At 37.5% G+C, this 19,195-nt stretch overlaps 1 protein-coding gene across 3 annotated transcripts in view; it reads left to right on the top strand.

Moving 5' to 3' along the window:
• The window catches only part of LOC126870860 (uncharacterized), a 46,645-nt gene extending 27,907 nt beyond the window's left edge, over window positions 1-18,738 (top strand). The window contains exons 2-9 of one of the 3 annotated variants that reach the window (XR_007691455.1): window positions 2,929-3,145; window positions 5,131-5,234; window positions 5,595-5,786; window positions 7,268-7,410; window positions 7,868-7,994; window positions 9,040-9,486; window positions 9,657-12,501; window positions 12,575-18,738. Coding sequence is in view for 2 of the 3 variants with exons in the window: in XM_050628944.1 (XP_050484901.1) it covers window positions 2,977-3,145; window positions 5,131-5,234; window positions 5,595-5,786; window positions 7,268-7,410; window positions 7,868-7,994; window positions 9,040-9,486; window positions 9,657-12,296 (3,822 nt within the window). In the remaining variant the exon portion in view is untranslated. Of the gene's footprint in view, window positions 1-2,928; window positions 3,146-5,130; window positions 5,235-5,594; window positions 5,787-7,267; window positions 7,411-7,867; window positions 7,995-9,039; window positions 9,487-9,656 lie in introns of all 3 variants that reach the window. The other 2 variants (XM_050628945.1, XM_050628944.1) reach the window with 2 other exon arrangements.
• The last annotated feature ends 457 nt before the right edge of the window (window positions 18,739-19,195 follow it).

The following is a 19,195-nucleotide window of genomic DNA, read 5'->3' as shown; positions in this document are numbered from 1 at the left end:
AAAAATACTTTTACGATCTTCGTTATCAGTCATCGTCGGAATCGTCGCAAATCGCGTTGCAACGTCTTCGTTTTCATGCAAGTAAATATTCATTTTCAATCGTTGAATCACGTTCGATCTTTTCAACGAATCTGTTGCTTTGTTACGCGTATTTGCCGCGTTATATCATATTCGCGTTGCAAAAACTCGCGTTATACGACGGTTTACTGTATTTGCAATAAATTCCTTACGAGATATTCCTCGTACAGCATCGACGATCTACGATACGCGACTAAGTAATCAAGTTTAAGCGGATTAATAATTCATTTCCATGCGATTCAATTATCAATTGAACCTTTCTAAACATAACTTGAAACGATGATGTTGATATCACGATTGTTTACGAGTCTATCGGTATATCAAAGAGAGAAATATTCGCCACGAAATCACGAGGGGAACGACGTAAGATACGAGAATTTATTGGGAATAAGAGTGGTCGAAGGATGTTAATAAACATCAACGATTTCCTCACAACTTATCGAGGTGGAACCGTGTAGGGAGCGCTTGGTAAATGAAAGTGACGAGAAAGTACGAAACCGGTACCTTTGAAAACCGGAATCCATCGTCGGCCGCCGATTATGGAATATCAATGGATGACCAAATAAAATTAAAGCCGTGCTTCGCACGACTGCAGCACTGAAAACGAAAGCGATCCCACTCGGAGGATTCGAAAAAACTGGCAGATTCGTAGCTGGACAGCAGAGGAATGTTTATTATAAATTAACAGAAAAGACAGTACGATAAACACAATATTGCAACACTCTCACAAAATCGAATATAATATCGCGCTTCACGAATTCGCTTATCACTATTTCTACGTCACAGCAACACGATGAACTTCTCTCGACCACGATTAATTCAACTCTGACAGCATTACCACGCTCATTTTTCCCTCAACAAACCTTGGTAACGCTCACAACACTCCTTGACAACATTAACATACCTTAACAACGTTTATAAACAATCAGCCACGTCTTTCACTAACGTCACACCATCGCAAAATGGTATCTTCTTTGTTCCGGTCGAAAAAATTGATAGGAATTTGACGAATGTTCGGGACGAAAATTCCGACGAAACGTTCGATCAACGAGATCAAACTTCATTTCTTTTCCTAAACAAAAATTCCCGTGGAAAATATCCGTAGAATATTTAGAGGCGTGGCGAGATACGCGTAGCTGTCCTGCGCTCGAATAATTTAAACCGATCCTTTGTTTCCATTCATCGTAGGTGATAAGACGGAAGACAATGCGACGCGGAGGATAGTTTTGGCGAATAAACGTAACGAGCAAGTGAAAATGCACCGTGACACGAGTCGAGAAACCCGCTGCGCAGAGTTTCCGAGCTTCCGTGTTATGAGAAACCGTCGCGTTATTGTTAACGTGGGACGACAATGATAAATTTCGTACAGAATCGTCGCGTGACCTTGCGTAGGTCTTTTATCAGATTAAAAAAAAAACGCAGAGGATTAGCGAGGTAAAATTAGTTGCAGCGGTTTTGGGTTGTGTAATTCAAGTTCCATCGTAATTAGAAATCAGGATCAGTTTTATTTACCGGCGGTTATCCGGTCGCTGCCAGTGACTGTACAGACCGTTTCAAAACAAGCGTAACGTGAAACGACAAGTAGAAAACCACGGCAAGAGCAAACAGTCCCTCGCCTTTTGCTGTTTCCTTCACTCTGTCTCGTTTAATATCGATCTACATATTTTTTCAATTTGAATTCACAGCTTATAAATTGTTGAGGTTATTCGATGTGTAAACACGTGGATAAATTGCAAGGCAGAAAATATATTTAAATAGAAGCGTAATTATAAGTAAGGATACAATTTGAGCTGGTCCAGATCCGCACGCTAGTGTCGCGTAATTTTTAGGGTTGGTTGATGAAAATAAAAATAGCTGAGTCGTAACACAACTATTAACTTTGTTTTAATTAAACTTTATTATGAATTCAGCAATCACAATGTAACACACACTGAATTAACATAAATCACAATTCACTCCAACCACGTTATGTAAGACTTAGTTACAACGATACGTTAAGTACGCCACTTATAAGGGTAGAGACCGGTATAGATATGTTGACTATTCTAAGGATATAGAATAAGTGAGCTTTTCTGGCAATACTATGTCTGAGGAAGGCTAGGGGTGGGTGTGTCTAAGGACAGGGGACTATCGGATTTGTTGATGACAATTTTGGTTAAGGAAGTGAGGGCAGTAGACACCGTCTCCGATTGGATAATAAGACGGTTGGTGGACCAGGAAGGGTTTTAGCCGCCCTCGCGAGAAAGTTGCTAACGGAACATACCAGATGCGAAGAAAATCAACTTTCTAAGCTAACACGTGGTAGACAATAAACGTAAGGGGAAATCTAAGACAGGAAATACTCGCTTGGTCCGAAGGACCTTAACTATGAAAATGCCAAGACCCCTGGTGGGTAATTAAGACTATTGAGGGTGCGCACCAAGGATATGCAGACATCTGGGTGCCATCCTGTTCGTGGTGTTTACCCGATAACTAAAAACCCCGAAGCCAACGTCGCCTGTCTACCGTTTATGGTCTGACTTCGTCGCAGTCTTTTGTCTACGCGCTGTCGATGGCTTCGGTGCTTGAGAAAACTAAAAAGACCAGACGTAGAGTTTTCTTATAAGTGGTGTGACCACTTCAACATAAATAATATAATTGTAATAATATAATAATCTCGCTATAATAATAAATAAATAAATACTATATACAGAGATATTTTCAATGGATTTCAAGTAGAAGCGTTGTAGGTTTAGTCTCAATTTAGTCTTTTCGTACAACGACGAAATTCCTTGCACTCTGTCAAGTTCAAGTAAAGATATTTTACTGTGAAATTTATGGATCGATAACGAGTGACGATTTTGTTTGCAGTTTCGCGGACACGCGTGTGGATGAGGGTAAACCATCTTAGCGAGAGGGATGTCTGAAAGCGACGGAGAGCAAGTAGCTCGGTCGGTGGCCTTGGAGCAAGCCTACGTCCACGAAGTTTACGAGCAATGCGCCGAAAAAACGGTCCAGAGTCGACACTGGCCACGAATCTATCAATTTCTCGAAGAATTGGAGCCGGGAGCCCTTGTTTGCGATATTGGTAACTTCACCGACTTTTCACACATCGTATAGTTTCCTTTGAACGAAGATATTAACATTTACCGTGTACAGGGTGTCCTACAGCTTTGTCGGTATAGTCTATGTACACGATAGAAGAAAAAATGTTATTATCGTAATCGCTGTGGTCGCTTAAACGTGTCGCTCAAAGATTCATTGAATGGTTGTATTTAGTAAACGAAGCAGGTTACAAGAAGCTCGGAGAAAAGTGAATAGAGAACGGTATATGGAAATAAACCGTTCGATTGAATTAAAATGAGGTTCTGGCACAGACAAAATCGGTAGGAAGAAAATAATGGGAAGTCAAATAAAAGAAGTAGCACGATGTACAAACGAAGAGGAACTGTGTCAGGTACGTGAGAGAAAAAAGTCAGGATCCTTCGAGCACATGCTAAAAGACTGCTCGATGTACGGTGAATCAAGGCCAGAGATACCCAGGAATAAAAACAACGGGCGAATCACGAAAGCGAGCATCGAAGAGGATGTAAGAAGATTCCACTGCTTCGTACAAAGCGCAACGAGAATTTTTATTTCTAAACTTTCATTTAGGACAATGTGATATTAATTACGCTGTACCAAAGAAAGATTGTTACCTATACATTTTTTCTTTTCTTTTTTTTTTTAGGAAGATTGTATAATTTGAATAACAAGTACAAGCATAACACGCACGAGGTGTTTCCTTATGAAAAGATAAGAACAAAACATGGAAGAAAATTTGTTCGTTTAAGCCTTAGTTCGAATATTTATCAAGTATACTTGACTGTGGCAAAATACGAAAGGAAAAGCAGCGAACTTGTGGTTACCACGCTATAAGACAATACTGGGACACCCTGTACAATTTACATATATAATTTAATGAAAATATTCTGAGATTTTTGTATCGGAAACGAACAATTTAATCTAGCTGCTCGTTGATCTCACGAGTCGATTCGCAGATTTTTCAGTCTTACCATAGCCGCGCCCCATGGAACGTACACATACACACACGCGCGTGCACAGCCCATTTATAGACGCGTGTCTTTATTCCTTCCTTTGGCCGCTTTTTCCCCGCCTCTTAACTCCGGCTACTTGCGCTTTCACATGATCAATTGACCTCCGCACGGATGTATCAACGCAAGTTCGTGTAAATCACGTACAGGTAACGCGTACGCTTGTCTAAGTTCAAATGCAATGTGGTCGAACGATATGTCGCGTAGCCACCTTTGAAATACCGTGGGATACGTTCTCCTTGGATTACACAAACTCATCGACCAGCGAACTTTGAGGCCGGGTTCGCGTACCGTGTTCCGCTTCTGAACCGCTTTTCGTTCATCGTTTCAACTACCGGTTTCACCCGTCGAATTAGTCATCGGTTTTCCGGTCTGTTTCTTACAGGCCGATCAGCTGATCGCATTACCAAACCGGAATTCCTAGCAAAACCTTTGATTTCGCTGGTAACTATATTGCGGATTTTCCTGCAATTTCGTATTTTTCTTAATTAAAGAAACTAGCGCGTAGATTCATTTCGCTGATCATATATAGCAGAGAACGTAGTTCACTCTGAATATTTTCCCTGTCTTTGCATGGTACGCGTATTTTTTTACGTTCTCAAATCTGCCGTTTTACGTACGTTTTTACGTTCTCAAATCTGCCGTAAATGCAGTAAAATCCCCGCGGTTCACTCGTGATCAATTTAATTTTATTTTCTTGCTGCCGCGCTCCTAGAATCTATACGTTCCGAATCTTATTTCCGTTTCAGCGAGTGGCAAGACTCGATACTTTGAGGGAAACTTCGTGTAAAGCTTGCCATAAAATTGATACACGCGTGTCGGTAATGACCCGTTCCATTTGTGTTCCATGTTAGGAAATTTCGTAGCGATAAAAACACACGTTTAATCGCAAACGACTGAAAGAACGCAGCTGCAGATACGTTTATTTGTGAAACTTTATTAGACATCGTTAGCTAACGAGTCGATCGCTCTTATTCAGGTTGTGGCAACGGGAAGTACCTGAACGTTAATCACAGCATCTTTAAGGTAGGAGTGGACCGGTGCAAGCGTTTCACGGATATCGCGCGTGAGAAGGAAAATGAGGTGAATATATCACTTTAGAAAATATAAATATCGAGAGTACATAAAATGGAACTGCAGTCTAATACCGGAAACAAACTCTTGTATCCGTATCCTGCCTCTAACGACCTGATTAAGCTCTAATCATAACGAACGTTATTAATTGTATCCGGGATAGGTCATCTCGCGATTATTATAATGTCTTTCTAATTAAATTCTATCTTACAACTGTACGTAATAATATTGACAACAAGCGAAAAACTAATATCATTGTCGCTAATAGACTGTGTCTATGAGGCATTTGAATTTTCGCAGAAATGTAAAAGAGAACGCGCGTAGTGTTTAGAAAATAGGCGAGATATTAATTCGTCGTTTACATTGCAGGTATTGATCTGCGATAATCTAGCTCTGCCGTTTCGAGATGAGAGTTTCGACGCGGTCCTCTCGATCGCCGTGGTGCATCACTTTGCCACAACAGAGAGGCGGGTTCACGCGTTGAAAGAACTCGCAAGAGTATTGCGGATCGGCGGTCGACTGGTTATATCGGTATGGGCTATGGAACAAAAACACAGGAGGGTAAATAAAACGTAACAAATCAAATATTTGTATTGTGTTGTGTTCGTTTATCGTATCGAGGCATACGTACCTATTACAATCTCTTGTGTACGCTTCCTGCATCTTGCTCCTATTAGGTTGACCCAAACAACTGTTGTATTACTACGAAATGGATCATATGTGATTCAATAAAATAATATAATTTGAATAGTAAGAGAACATTTTGTTCTATTACTAGAAAATGGATAATACATAATTGAATAAAATAATGTAAAAGAAAGAATGTCGTGCATCTATTATTTCCTTGTAAAAGGAAAGAAACTTTGGGATACCCTAATATATTAGTTTATTCCTTAGAGCCAACTCTTAACTCGTTACGCTATTTATCCAAATGTATATCTATATTCTGTGTTTTAATTTACTATACAGATTAGTATGTGTCTTCTACGTGGTCAGTCTTTGGTATTTCATCCCTGTTCATCCCCCTTTTGGTTTCTCTATTCGTTCATGCAGTGAACTGGTAACTTCGTGTAATGAATAAAATATTGCTTTTAAAATAAATAAAATAACGGAGATAGAAAATCAAACGAAACATTGGACGTAGGAAGGTAAATAATTCTTAACTATTTCTCATAAAAAAAAAAAAGAGAAAAATTACAAAGGGGCAAAATAATGCGATGCTATAATATTCCATGTGTAAATTTTATTTTATATTATTTCTTCGTATTTTTATTTTCATTTCAAAGTCCCGTATACCATCTGTTTCAATTTATTTTTTGTTTTACGTTTCAAGTTAAAAGCAGATATTTAGTGACACAAAAAGCTTCAAATGTATGGAATTGTGTATAGCACGTGGAGCGTGTAAACGCGCTTAAACTTCGGATTACAAGCTATTCGAAGGATTTGCGGATATATAGGCTATTCGATTCAGCTTAAAAATGTCGTCATCCGATACGATTGAATTCAAACGGTATTCGAACATGCCTATGAAATACACCCACGCCAAGCATGACGGTCAATCGATACGATTATTCCAATGCACATAGTCAAGGTAAACCGTTCGAATCTATCGCTATTAAATCTATTTTCCAGTCCAATCTTTCGTGCACGTACTTCGTTCATTTGGTTATGAAGCTTTTTAATTACCAACGCTGGATATCCTTTTATAATTACTTCTATCTTTATTAATATCCCTTATCCCTATTAATACTTTTACAGAGTGACCATATTAGCAATTTCTAATAAATTTAACCTTTAAAGGCTAGCCATGGGTAAAACTTCACCCTAAGTAAATTTTATCTCAACCACTGCAAGTAATAACTTTCTCTACTTTTGACCTACAATATAAAAGAAACGTATCAGGTTGAAATTTCACTTATAATAGCGTAAACGCGATTTCCTTTGACGATAACTTTCAAGGTGAAAGATACGTATCTTAATAAATAGTAGCGAGTAAAAAATATGAATATTAATAAAAAAAAATTCGTTCTTTTTGTTTGCAGTTCGAGTCTCAAGACGTGTTGGTACCATGGCCGAAAGCTTACTGCATGAACTCGGTGACAAATAGGTCGAAACGTTCGAGCGCGCCACACGCCACTGAATTATATTACAATCAGAACGCTCAAAAATTCCCATCTTCCAAAAGGTATCTAATCGATTCAACGATCCAAAGAGGCTAAAGGAAGAACGCGCATTGCGCTCAACTTAATTCGTCTCTTCATATTTTAGTACTTCTGTGCACAAGCTGAGTCGTTTACGTCACGTTGATCGCTGTTTTACGCTTCCGAAATATCCGCCAAAATTACTCTGACATATTCGTCCAATCCGTTGTACAATCGATCTTAAGTCAGAAGATGTAAAAGATCTTTGAGGAAAAATAAAAATTCCTAGAATCGAGAAAATTCACGAGCGAAGGTTCGCTCGGAATGTAAACGATCCAGGTTGCCACGAGTTAATTATTCGAAAACTTTGACAGTGCTGCCAGATTGGTAATTTACGAAAATTACATCTCCATCGTCTACCCTAGTCTTCCTCTCTTCTTCCGCTTTCCAGAGCCAACATGGTAACCTCGATAATTACTGCTAATGGGATTCTTGTTTCAGGAACAGCCAACGAAAATGCAAAAGCAAGAGCTATTGGATCGACCCGATATTCAGCCCATCACCGTCAACCAGCAGCCTATCCAGCCCGAACGAGACCTGCTACAGTTTTTTCCGTCGCGCTTTGCAGGTAACATAATCTACGTACCACGTTCGTGGCTGGAAACTTGGCTGCCGGAAGAGATATAAATTTCGTTGATTAGAACAGACTGCAAGATGTTCGTGCAAATTCATATTTTTATAAGTACAATCAAAACAACAAAATATACGGCAAAGAGTAATTCGTCTATTATTGTAACGAATATGTTCTATATTTGGAATATTTCTTGTATTAGATAAAAGCCACTTGTCTACTACTACTATACCGAGAACCTGTGAAAAGATGAAACGAAAGAAAAATGTATATTTCGCAGAAGAGCATCAAAGATGATGGGGTCCAACTTTCCAGCCACGCATTACGCTCACGTTTCCTTGAACAGTTCCCAGTTGTCACGTGTTATACAATCGCGTGCAAACGCTGAGATTGTTTCTCCTTCTCGTTTTCTGTATTCCTTTTTCGCCTGTTTTTTTTTTCTTTAAACTTTCCGCCTGCATGTTGTTGCGACACGATAATTTCTAGTAATAGGTGGCTAAATTGTTGCCAGGCCTTATCGATTCCGCGCGCAACCGTAACGATGCTCGGTACCGAAAAAAGTAGGCTAACTGCTTGCAGAATACGCTTCGAATGTAATTGGAACGGGCAAAATGCAGCGAAGATCGTTTGTCAGCGGGATGCCCGAGTAATTTTGCCTCTCGTTGTTTCCTCGTGGATGTTGGATAATCGATTGAACGAGATCTTAGGAAGGAATCTTTAAGGCGACTGTCTTCTTGTAATTTGGAAACCTCGAGCATTCCTGTTTCCTTGTTTTTTGAAAATCAGACGAACGATTCAGAATTGTAAATTTAATTAGTATCTCGTTTATTGAGATACGACGTTTCATGACATCTTTTCTCTTTTTATAGATAAGTCATTTCTGAGTGACCTGGGAAAGCCACTGACTTGAGAAACGCTATATTGAACGCTTTACAAACGGCTTTGTCTAATATACGCATCTGCTCATAAATATTAGAACATCATCGTACAAGACTCGATAGCCAAGCTAAATTGCTAACTGGAATTTCTGTTTTTTTTTTAGAAATTAGCAGGAAGTAGACGTGGATCTGGCAATCGACCTTGGTTTCTTGACAGTTGGCAGAGTGGCAGTGGGAAAAATCGTAAAGACTACGAGCAAGAAGAACCACCGGACGTGGACGAACTGCCCATCGAGTTACGCCGCGTAGAGGATGTTAACGTGACATTGAACAAACAGTCAGACTCTCTGAGTATTAAATCTAAGAGTCTGGGTGATATTTTGGAGATTCAGCGACTGGACCTTGTACGATCTAGATCCAGTATTCCTGGTTTGTGCTCCGTGTTGACGTCCGAATTGAATTTGGACGGGGAATCGAGGACGTCATCGTCGATGAGTGGCTCGAAGCCACGGCTAGTCAAGCAGAAGACTCACCTCGTGGACGACACCGGTTTGGAACATCCTGATAACACTGCCATTCAAGAAATATCTAAGGACATTCCAGACTTTCAGGTTCTAACCTATTTTTAGTTCTTATCGTATCAAGCTTTGATATTTTAATTTAAGTTATATAGAAAAAGTACAATTACGCAAATTTAGCTTAGCTATAAATTAATTTTTGTAGATTTCGAATTTTAACTACTGGCTAGAACATTAATATCTTTGTTTCGTTCGACACTCAGATAACACCTGGTCATAATTCGAAGCGGGGAAGCATCCTGAAACAGAGCTCGATGAACGAGGAACTAATGTCTATCGATAGGCTAGAAGAGAAAGAAAGGGTACGAAGGAACATAATGAAACAGGCGTCCCTGAACGAGGACATTATCTGCAAAGGGAAAACCTTCGAATCCCTTAGAGACTCTCTCTATTCCGTAAACGCGACAAAGAGATTTCAACTATTGAAAAGTGGCCTTACGAACAAGATTAAACAATCCACGACTAACATCGAGGTATCCGGTATATCGATCAAGAACGGATTCGTGAAGATCTTACAAGGATGGAAATCCACGGAAAATGAAACGAATACAACTAATACGTCGACCGACGAAGCGTCTAAGATGATGTACAATGACTCGAAGGTTCAGTCTGTAACTGTGCCGAAAAGAGAGACGGAAGTGATCGAAAGGCGTTTGTCTCGCGAGGACGGTTCGGATTCGTCGAAAGACAGTAGTTTGCAAAGCGACACAAGCGTCGATTCCGAGGACAGTTTCGCATCCGTGATTTACGTGCCAAAGCAGGACGCACAGCCAACGATAGAGGCTATTATTCCAGCCTCCAGTGGTCATCAGCTGGGAAGCATCTCAGCGCCCCCTTCACCACGCGTCAAACATCCTCCTGATACATCTAACTCAAGATTGAAGGTCATTACCATATCCCCATTGCTCAAACAGTTCTCAGCTACTAGCAAGTCTCTACCTCCACCTAGTCCACCTGGCCTATCCCCTTGTACTTTAAACCCCGTATTTAGCAGGCCACTCTTTGGTTCAACCACAGTCGCCAACCAGCAACAGGTATCTGGAGACAATACTGTTAACACAAAGAGGACGGAGGTTTTGAACAATGGCTGTCATCAAACAATCAATGGAGACTTGCAGGGTAATAAAAGGAATATCGAAAGTGAGATTTGTGGCAGGACTAATTTCTGCGAAGAGAAGAAACCTAGCTTGCAGTCTATACGCGCTTATAGATCTATGACTGAGAGTGTGGAGATTGAGGAACCGAAAACTGACAAGGACACTGCTCCACTTTTACCTACTGTTGATGATAGTCCTGACGTGTCTTTGCACGAGAAAAGTACCTTTGAAGTCAATAAGGAGGAAGAGAATCGTAAGGCCAGACTAAATCAGATCAAGGAATTGCTGAAACAGAAGCCTGGTTTTGCAACTCGAACCAAACCGTCGTTTCCTCTGGTTAGAAGAGCTTCGACGACAGCTAGTGGTCGTTTGGAGGCTGTTACCAAAGTTCTACCACGGTTGCTTTCGTTGGAATTATTCAATCCTGAGACTGATGATCTGGATAGCGATTCCAGTGGAGTGTCGTCGCCGGATTCGGTAGGTTCTGTGATTAGCGTAATCTCTGATGAGAAATACATGGCTAAGAAGGATAATACTAAGTCAGAGTGTACCGAATCCGAAGTGCTAGATAGCTCGGCTGAAAACGTGTCTGATCCCAGTGATGCGACGGCTGACGAATCATCAGGGTACGTGGCTGATTCCAAGGAGGATGAAACGAAGACAACAGGAGACAGTAGTTCGTCTCAGTCTTCTAGACTTCTAGAAGCTGCAGCTAACGTCGCCAATTCTCTGGAGGATACTGTGGAGACGGTCATCACAAAAACGCACACTAAATCGTACTCGACGCAAATAGCACAACAGGAAAGCGTTGAAAGTTCAGCTAGTAGCGAAACAAGAGTCAGAACGAAGTCGGATATTCAATTGCCAAAAGTGGAGGATACGTGGAACGAAGAATGTCGCAAGCATCTGATAGACTTTACCGAAAAGCTTAGTGAAAACTTGATGCATGAGTTGGACGAAAACAAGAACGATCAGAAGATTTTAGATAAACCATTCCTATCGAGGAAAGACTTGGACAAACGCAACTTTGAACACCTACCTCCTTACGACATTCCATCGTCGATATCTACCAAGTCGAAATACAACGATTTATCCAACACGATCGCATGGCTGAGTAACACTAATAATGGTTTCCATGAAGAAATGCATAGGAGCACTTCAGACGACATAATGGATTTCGTGATGGTCTCCAATACCGGGGAATTCATGAACGAGAAAGACACATCCTCTTTGGACAAACAATCTTCGGAGAAACCTTATCTAAGAAGCGCAAACTCCATAGAGTCTAGCGATATTGGCGAGTCCATCGATAATACGATCAGTTTCAGCGACGGAAGCCACGCGGAGTCCACTGGACGATTGTGCAGCAGCATGATGTCGCTATTATCAAACACCAACGAATACCCTAAATCATACGCTGAGAAACGAAGACTCCAATTACAAAGGAGGTCCGCCTCCGAGGAGACGCCACCTAGGTATCCAGACAATAGCAAACGCAGCACCGATTGTCTGGTAACCACGACAGGAAGTAACGATTCCCTGACCGGATCATCGTCCCAGGAATCTTTACCGTCCGATCGCGGAGGTGGCGCCATTACTTATCATCAGTACTATCACGTGTTCAGGGAGGGCGAGCTGGACCAACTGATCAACAAATACGTGGAGAACTTGCATATTATCTCGTCTTACTATGATCACGCGAGCTGGTGCATCGTCGCGGAAAAGGTGCAGGTCTGGACTATATGACTCGAGGCGGACGCCCCTGTCCCGTTTTCACGCGGAGCGTCGCGCCTCGTGCGTCGCCACGCCGCCGGTTAGATCGCTTATCGGGCAAGGATAATCAGTTCGTGAAGCTCGCTGAAACTTCGTGAAATGCTTCTCGATTCATTTTACGCGGGCACACGCGTTACGATGAAGAGTAGGCTAATTTCTTTATTATTAAAAGCAAGAGGTATGGTTGGTAGCTAATGAAAATACGTATACAATACTTAAATGAATTTATTATCGCTTTTCTTATTGTTTAGATCGAAAGTGATTACATTAGCTAGCCATGAGTTATGGTCGAGTCCAGATAAGCGAGTCACAAGTATATTAGAATTTTAAAATTGATTTGGAAGACTATGAGAAGACTGGATTTTAACCAAAAGAAACGAAGTATAACTTCTAAGCATAGATTTTTGTTTCGGCCAGTTAATCTATTTTTCATCTCAAATCTTACTCCTATCGAAGCATTGTGTATGACTTACATTGAAGAAGAGTATTTTGCTATTTCGAAGTTAAAGTTAATTATATGATGAATTCTATTGATCTGCAATTGATACCATTAGCTATCTACCAGAAACAAGAGAGGTTAGGGCAAGATGTTAGATAAAGCGAGTTATAAAAGATTTGGAACGAGGTGTAAATATGTAAAATAAAAAGAAAAAAAGATACGTTTCCGACGTAAGCGCACAGATCGGTAAACAAAGGATAATTCATCAGATAAGCAACACTACTAGAATAGCGATTTGTATCATTCGTCTAAGTGCTTGACCAAATGTTTCTTCTTTACTTGTTGGTTCATTGTTTTATCATTGGAAAAAAAGTCTCCATTCTAGTCTCGAGTTTCGATTACGTGATAATATGTAGCTTTAGTTTAAGAGTTAGATCTGTGGTTCCTAATCTTTTCATCGTTCAACTCGTCGGCCACTTGTGATCATTCTCCCATAAAAACGGACGCTATCTTTTCCGTTGCATTCTATCTCTATAGTTCGACTATAATTCCATTGTAGGCAGCAGCGTTGCTGTTATCTCTTGATTTATCTCTGATCATCCTTCTCTCTATTCAGTATTTTTTGTTTTTAGTATGATTTTATTTAATTTTTTGTATAAGTTCTTTTTCCTATAATATTATGGTAATAAAAGATTCTATTTATTTCTTTTTATAAATAAATTAAGTGTAACGCGTTTAGAGTTTTTTTAATGCTATTATTTATTGTCATGTCAATATAAAAAGAGAAAGGTGAAACAACGGCGGTAGGGAGAACTGCCCGACCTTGAACATACCAAGAACTGTTCTCTAGTGTAGTCATTCAATTTTCGTCACTCTTTCAGACGTGTAATGTTATCAGGAAGTCTTTCGCTGAATTTCATCTGTCTACAATTTCATAGTTCGGCTATTCCTTTTCCCCTAAGAATGGCATAAAAGATACTTCTGTGACGGAACATTTAATTATAGAATGTAATAATAAGTAGGCGCGTTCTAGTAAGGTTAGGAAAATGAAATACAATTATTCCGCCACGATAGTAATTCTCTTATGTCGTTCTTAATTTAAAAATAAACAAAAAAAAAAAGAAAAAAAAGATATGCGACAATTGCAACAATCATGGGAGACTTTCTTTTTACAATAACGTAAATAATGTAAATAACGACGATTCTCGTTTGACAAGTATTTAAGTATTCACTTCCAGGTATAAGAAACGACGCTTCAATAACGTTCATTTGCCACGCATGTCTCGTAGATAGCGACAAGTTCGTATTATGAAAACCGAGAGTTTAGGGTAATAAATTGTATAGGAACTGCTGTTCCAAAGTAAACGGATGTTATTGCGTTATTACCACGAGGAAATTCAGCTGACGAAACAGGAAGATACGCTGCTTAAAGTTATTGGAGAGTCATCCACTTTGATGCTTAGAAAGCTATTGGACGTTTAGTGAAAATCTGCGACTATTATGGGAACGGTATTATAATTTCGTTGTCGACATTTACTTTATTTTTGACACATTAGAGAAGCCTAACTCTGTTTAAGACTGTTCTCGGGAACAAATTAATACCTTCATTTTTGAATTTATATAAAATTATATAATTTATGTAAATTATTTTCAGGAATGCTATTACATATGATATTAATGGTATTACAGTGAATTAATTAGTTGTTTCAAACATTTAAAATATGCATATATCGATCATCGTGATATTTAATATCTTAAATATTACAAAATGTAAATATTTAAAACGCATGGTAAAAGTGAGACACCCTGTATATAGAAGCTAGTTCAAGATCTTTTTGTGGATAGGATTGCTCCAATTACTTCAAGCAGAATGTTTACTCTTTAAAGTAACAGACTATAAAGAAAAGATACGGTTTGTAAGTTTCAATTGTAAACAAATGAGAACAAATTGGATGAATATATTCGAAAGTGAAATTAAAGGAGAAACACGTACAACAGATGGTTCCGGTTCACTACAATTTGATATCAAGAAAGTCTAAGAATTTCGATAAAATTACGAGAATTTATCGTGAATGAGATGCTAATTATTAGAAAGTTACACAAAATACATACGTAGTTACTCATCGATATTGAAATCGAATTTCGCTAAGGTGAAATCTACTTTATCGACAGAAGATGTAAAAAAATTGTATAAAACAGGACCAAAGTTCAAAATATAGAATACGTTTGTTATTGGCATCGTAAATCGGAGTACAAAGTATTGTATGTTCAACAAATAGAAGACTCTCCGACGACTTCGAATTCACTAGATTCAAAAGGGTAAAAAAAAATGGGAAGCGAGAAACATCTCGGAATTCTGTGCATTTGTAATACCGCAATAACTATCGGACCATTCGAAAAAGAATATACCACGAGATAGCAGAACAACAGTTGACCCTTTATTTAGGAAAATTAGCGAAATCTAACCTTCATGATTCCTTGCTTTTTCAAGGATATTCACGACGGGACACGACTTCTAGAAACCAAAAGATTTTTCGCGACTTTTAGGGAAAAGTGTCGCGAAAGTTCATCCATAGATGCGTTACATTACGGAACAATTAGTAAGGAACAAATAAACGGGTTAAAATATCTCGACCCTATGATACGACCGGACTGTATATTCCATATATGCATATATTTAACAAAAACAGTACTGACTGCGAAAACCTTATAGCTAAAAGGAACAAAAAAAAAAGAAGAGAAGAAAGAAAAAATATACATATACATACACGTAGTTCGTGAAGTTGTTGACTTAACGTCAAACCAATTTACAAAAACGTTAAAAACCGTAGATATCATATAGTGGTATATATGATCGCGCACGTACGAAAAGGATTAAATAATTCTTAAAAAAAAGTAAAGTTTTACGGATCCAGTGATATTATATTTCACATGTTATGACGAGCATACTTTGCTACACTTTTTTTTGTAAATATCTTACTGAAAATACAAAACCAATACATATATACATAAATACGTGTATACATATATATATCGGCAATCTTCTTACAATTTTGTGAATGTTATCGTGAAAGGTACTGTCTTTAAATGTTAAACAATGATCAGTCATTCTTTTATTAAATATATTCTTCTCTTTGTTAGGAAACCATTTCATCGATAGGTTCACTTTGATTGTTCCTTGTATAAAGTTTGTATAATTGTAAATTGCCTTTTATTAACTATATTAAAACTGAATTTTATTGTCACAGTTAATGTTACGATTCTCAATACTTAAATGAAAAAAAGAAGCGTACAAAGATATTGTTTTGAAAGATGCGACATTTGGTGACACTAGCGCCATCACGGATCATAACTAGTGAAGCACAATCGATAAAATCGGAATTCTACGTAATTCGCGATTTTAATCGAAAGCCTAATTGTTGCTCACCTATGTTACGAACGTTCACGTTCATTTCCAGCAGTTATATGACGCGTTCTTTTTTGTTCTTCTTTTCCATAATATAGTTGTAATATTTTATTTGTAAGTTTAACCAACATAATGTACGATCCATATAGAAATGATATGCAAAAATAGATCTCGAAAGCGAATGGTCAAGTACATGAAGTAAGGTTGTAAAAAGGGACAGTTAAATCAATAATTGAAATGCGGATATGCAAATTCTAAAGAAAAATGAAGTTTCTTTTTCATCCATTAAATATTATGGCAAGTATTTTATTTTGAATGTTTTATATATTTTTGCAACTTTAAATTTTCCATAAATGTATAAACATTCGTAATTTAATAGTAATTGCTATTATAGATTGAACATGTGCGAATTATTGTTTCTAACTTATCGAAAGAGAATTCTATATACAAAATATTCGTATTTACCACGATCTTTAGTTAATATTTTCATATGTGCGTATAGTCTTCCTCAATATTATTATTATGTTATTATGCTCGAGCGATCAATTTCCGTAACGGAAATTTCTTCGGTTCGATCGAATCAAAAATATCGATATATTCGCACATGTCTACCAGTAGATAAGAAATGATTTTAGGTTTTCTATTTCCAGCGCAGATTAAAGAACGAACAAAAAAGAATACGAGGAAAACTGTCAGATTATAATGCTGCATCTAGAGAAGGCTGTGTTTGACATAGCTTAAATATGTATATATGTTACGTGCATGTATATGATATACATACACGCATACCAGTGCGTACACAAAAAGAACATTGCGTACAAAGGAGAAAAACATACATAATGCACAGATTACACACCGTATATAAGGTCTAATAATCCCACACTTATATAGTGAATATTTAAAAGGAAAAAATGAATTGTTCTTCGCGCATATTTATTCCCCTTCCATCCAACGAGAAGTGTATAATTATTATTGCGATAATAACATGAGGTTCAGTGTTGCATACAACTTTCTATTACATTATAGCATCTGGCGCATTATTCCAGTAAATACTACGAATCATTCTGAAAACTTTCCTTTGGTATCCTGGAAACAAGGAACAAATATGTATTTTCTATTGATACGATTTTCTTTTCAATTTGTTCGTTTCTTTTTTACTTCCTTTGTTTTATTTTAGATTATAAGATCAGTGCAAGATATACCATATTAAATCGTACTTTTAAGACAAAGAGCAGTTTGTTTCTTGTATCCTTGTTCCATTTGAAGCTTCTCAGATCGATTCTGATTAATACGCATTATAAAATTGTACTCGATGAAAATGATAACTATAGAAATGATGTTATTTACGACAGATCCGTAATTGCGTACCATGAAAGAACCACAGTTAGTAGTAGATGTACTCAAAGCGAATTAAAATTCCTGTTTTGTTTCCTCTCGATCATTTCCGTTTATCTGCACGAATATCAGGGTAATAACCTCACTACGTGAATTTTTCAACGGACGTCGATGAATATAATGGCAATGAACTTAAAATGATTTCTCGATTATGTCCTCTCGCATGATTCAATGTAATGTTGCTTGTGGAAAATAGTTTTTCCGCCAAAAGTTACTGATGTTTAACCAACAAACATTTTAAGCTCATGTAAGACATTCAACTATATATAAGCGAAACAGATCCATCCCCGACATTACGAACTTGCAAATGTTTTATTTTATTTAATACTTACTATCATCTTATTATTAAACACCTATTATCTAATTACAATACTTCATGTGACTATCGAAGTGTTAACGATGGGTGCGAATTTTTGAAAGCGTTTAATTCTAAGTGAACATAACGGGGAACGTTACAAGACATTTCTTCGGTAATTACGATTCTAGCTTGGGGTACGTTATGTTTGGGCGGTACCTCTGAGATGTTTAAAAAGATATTGACAATATATATACATGTGATTGACAGAAGGTTCCATCACAATTTTGTAAACTACATCGTATTTCTATAGGGTTTACCATTTGGAGAATGTAGGAAGTATAAAAGGGCGCGCGAATTTAATTAATTGCATCGAATTTAATCATTGAATCAGAGAAAGAGAAAAACGATAAATTAACAGTTTTAATAACACGAATAATAAGCTAACAGTTTATTGTAACTGTTTTAATTTTCAAAATGATTAATAATTGGGAAAGCTGCATGTAACTCGAAAAATTCGCGTGCCCACGAAATGTCCTTGTTCTTCCGCTTTAGTAATATCGTATAAAATAGTGTTTTCCTTTCTTTTCTCTTTTTTCTTTTGTCTCTCAATAACACCGTAAGTACATGCGGTCCAGTTACACGTTACATAAATACGTTTATTGAAACTTTCTATAACGATACCGAATTATCGATTCAGTGCACTTCGATCAATTAATTAAACGTTCGTATTCATTTTGAACGTCTAGCTAGGCCATGTTCGAAACCAGACCAGACTACTATTTTATACCTGTATTTCACGATCAAGATATTAAAATCATTATCCAATGCGCATTATTATGTGTATGTACATTTTGTTTAATAGAGATAATATTTCATATTTCTCACAGAATTATTGACTATGATACCCTTTGGAAATGAATACTACTCCAGGCGATTTTGAAAAATATTAATCCGTTTTGTGAGTTTTTAAATATTTTCAGTAGTAATACAGAAAAATTATTTTAATTGCTTTAATTTAGTTTAATTTGCCAAATTGTTTTAATTTATTTAAAATGGACTGTTTTCAATCTCTCTGACCGGTTGTTTTTAATAGTAGTTTTTAGAGGTAAGTTATAATATGTTTAATTACTTATATCAGCAAGGTATTAAAGAATGCATTTTAATTATGTCTTTCGTTTATTTATAATTACCAATAGTTTTAATTGTTGTTAATATTTTCATTATTAAGCGATTTACTGTATGTATATATATATATATATATATATGCGTGTATGTGTGTGTGTTATCCACATATTTAATACATCATTGCACAATCTTGTTTCACTGCATTTCTA

The sequence above is a fragment of the Bombus huntii genome, chromosome 11 (genome assembly GCF_024542735.1).
Source record: "Bombus huntii isolate Logan2020A chromosome 11, iyBomHunt1.1, whole genome shotgun sequence".
Taxonomy (NCBI): Eukaryota; Metazoa; Arthropoda; class Insecta; order Hymenoptera; family Apidae; genus Bombus; species Bombus huntii.
The sequence above is the reverse complement of the archived record's forward strand: the minus strand, read 5'-3'. Positions and strand labels throughout refer to the sequence as shown.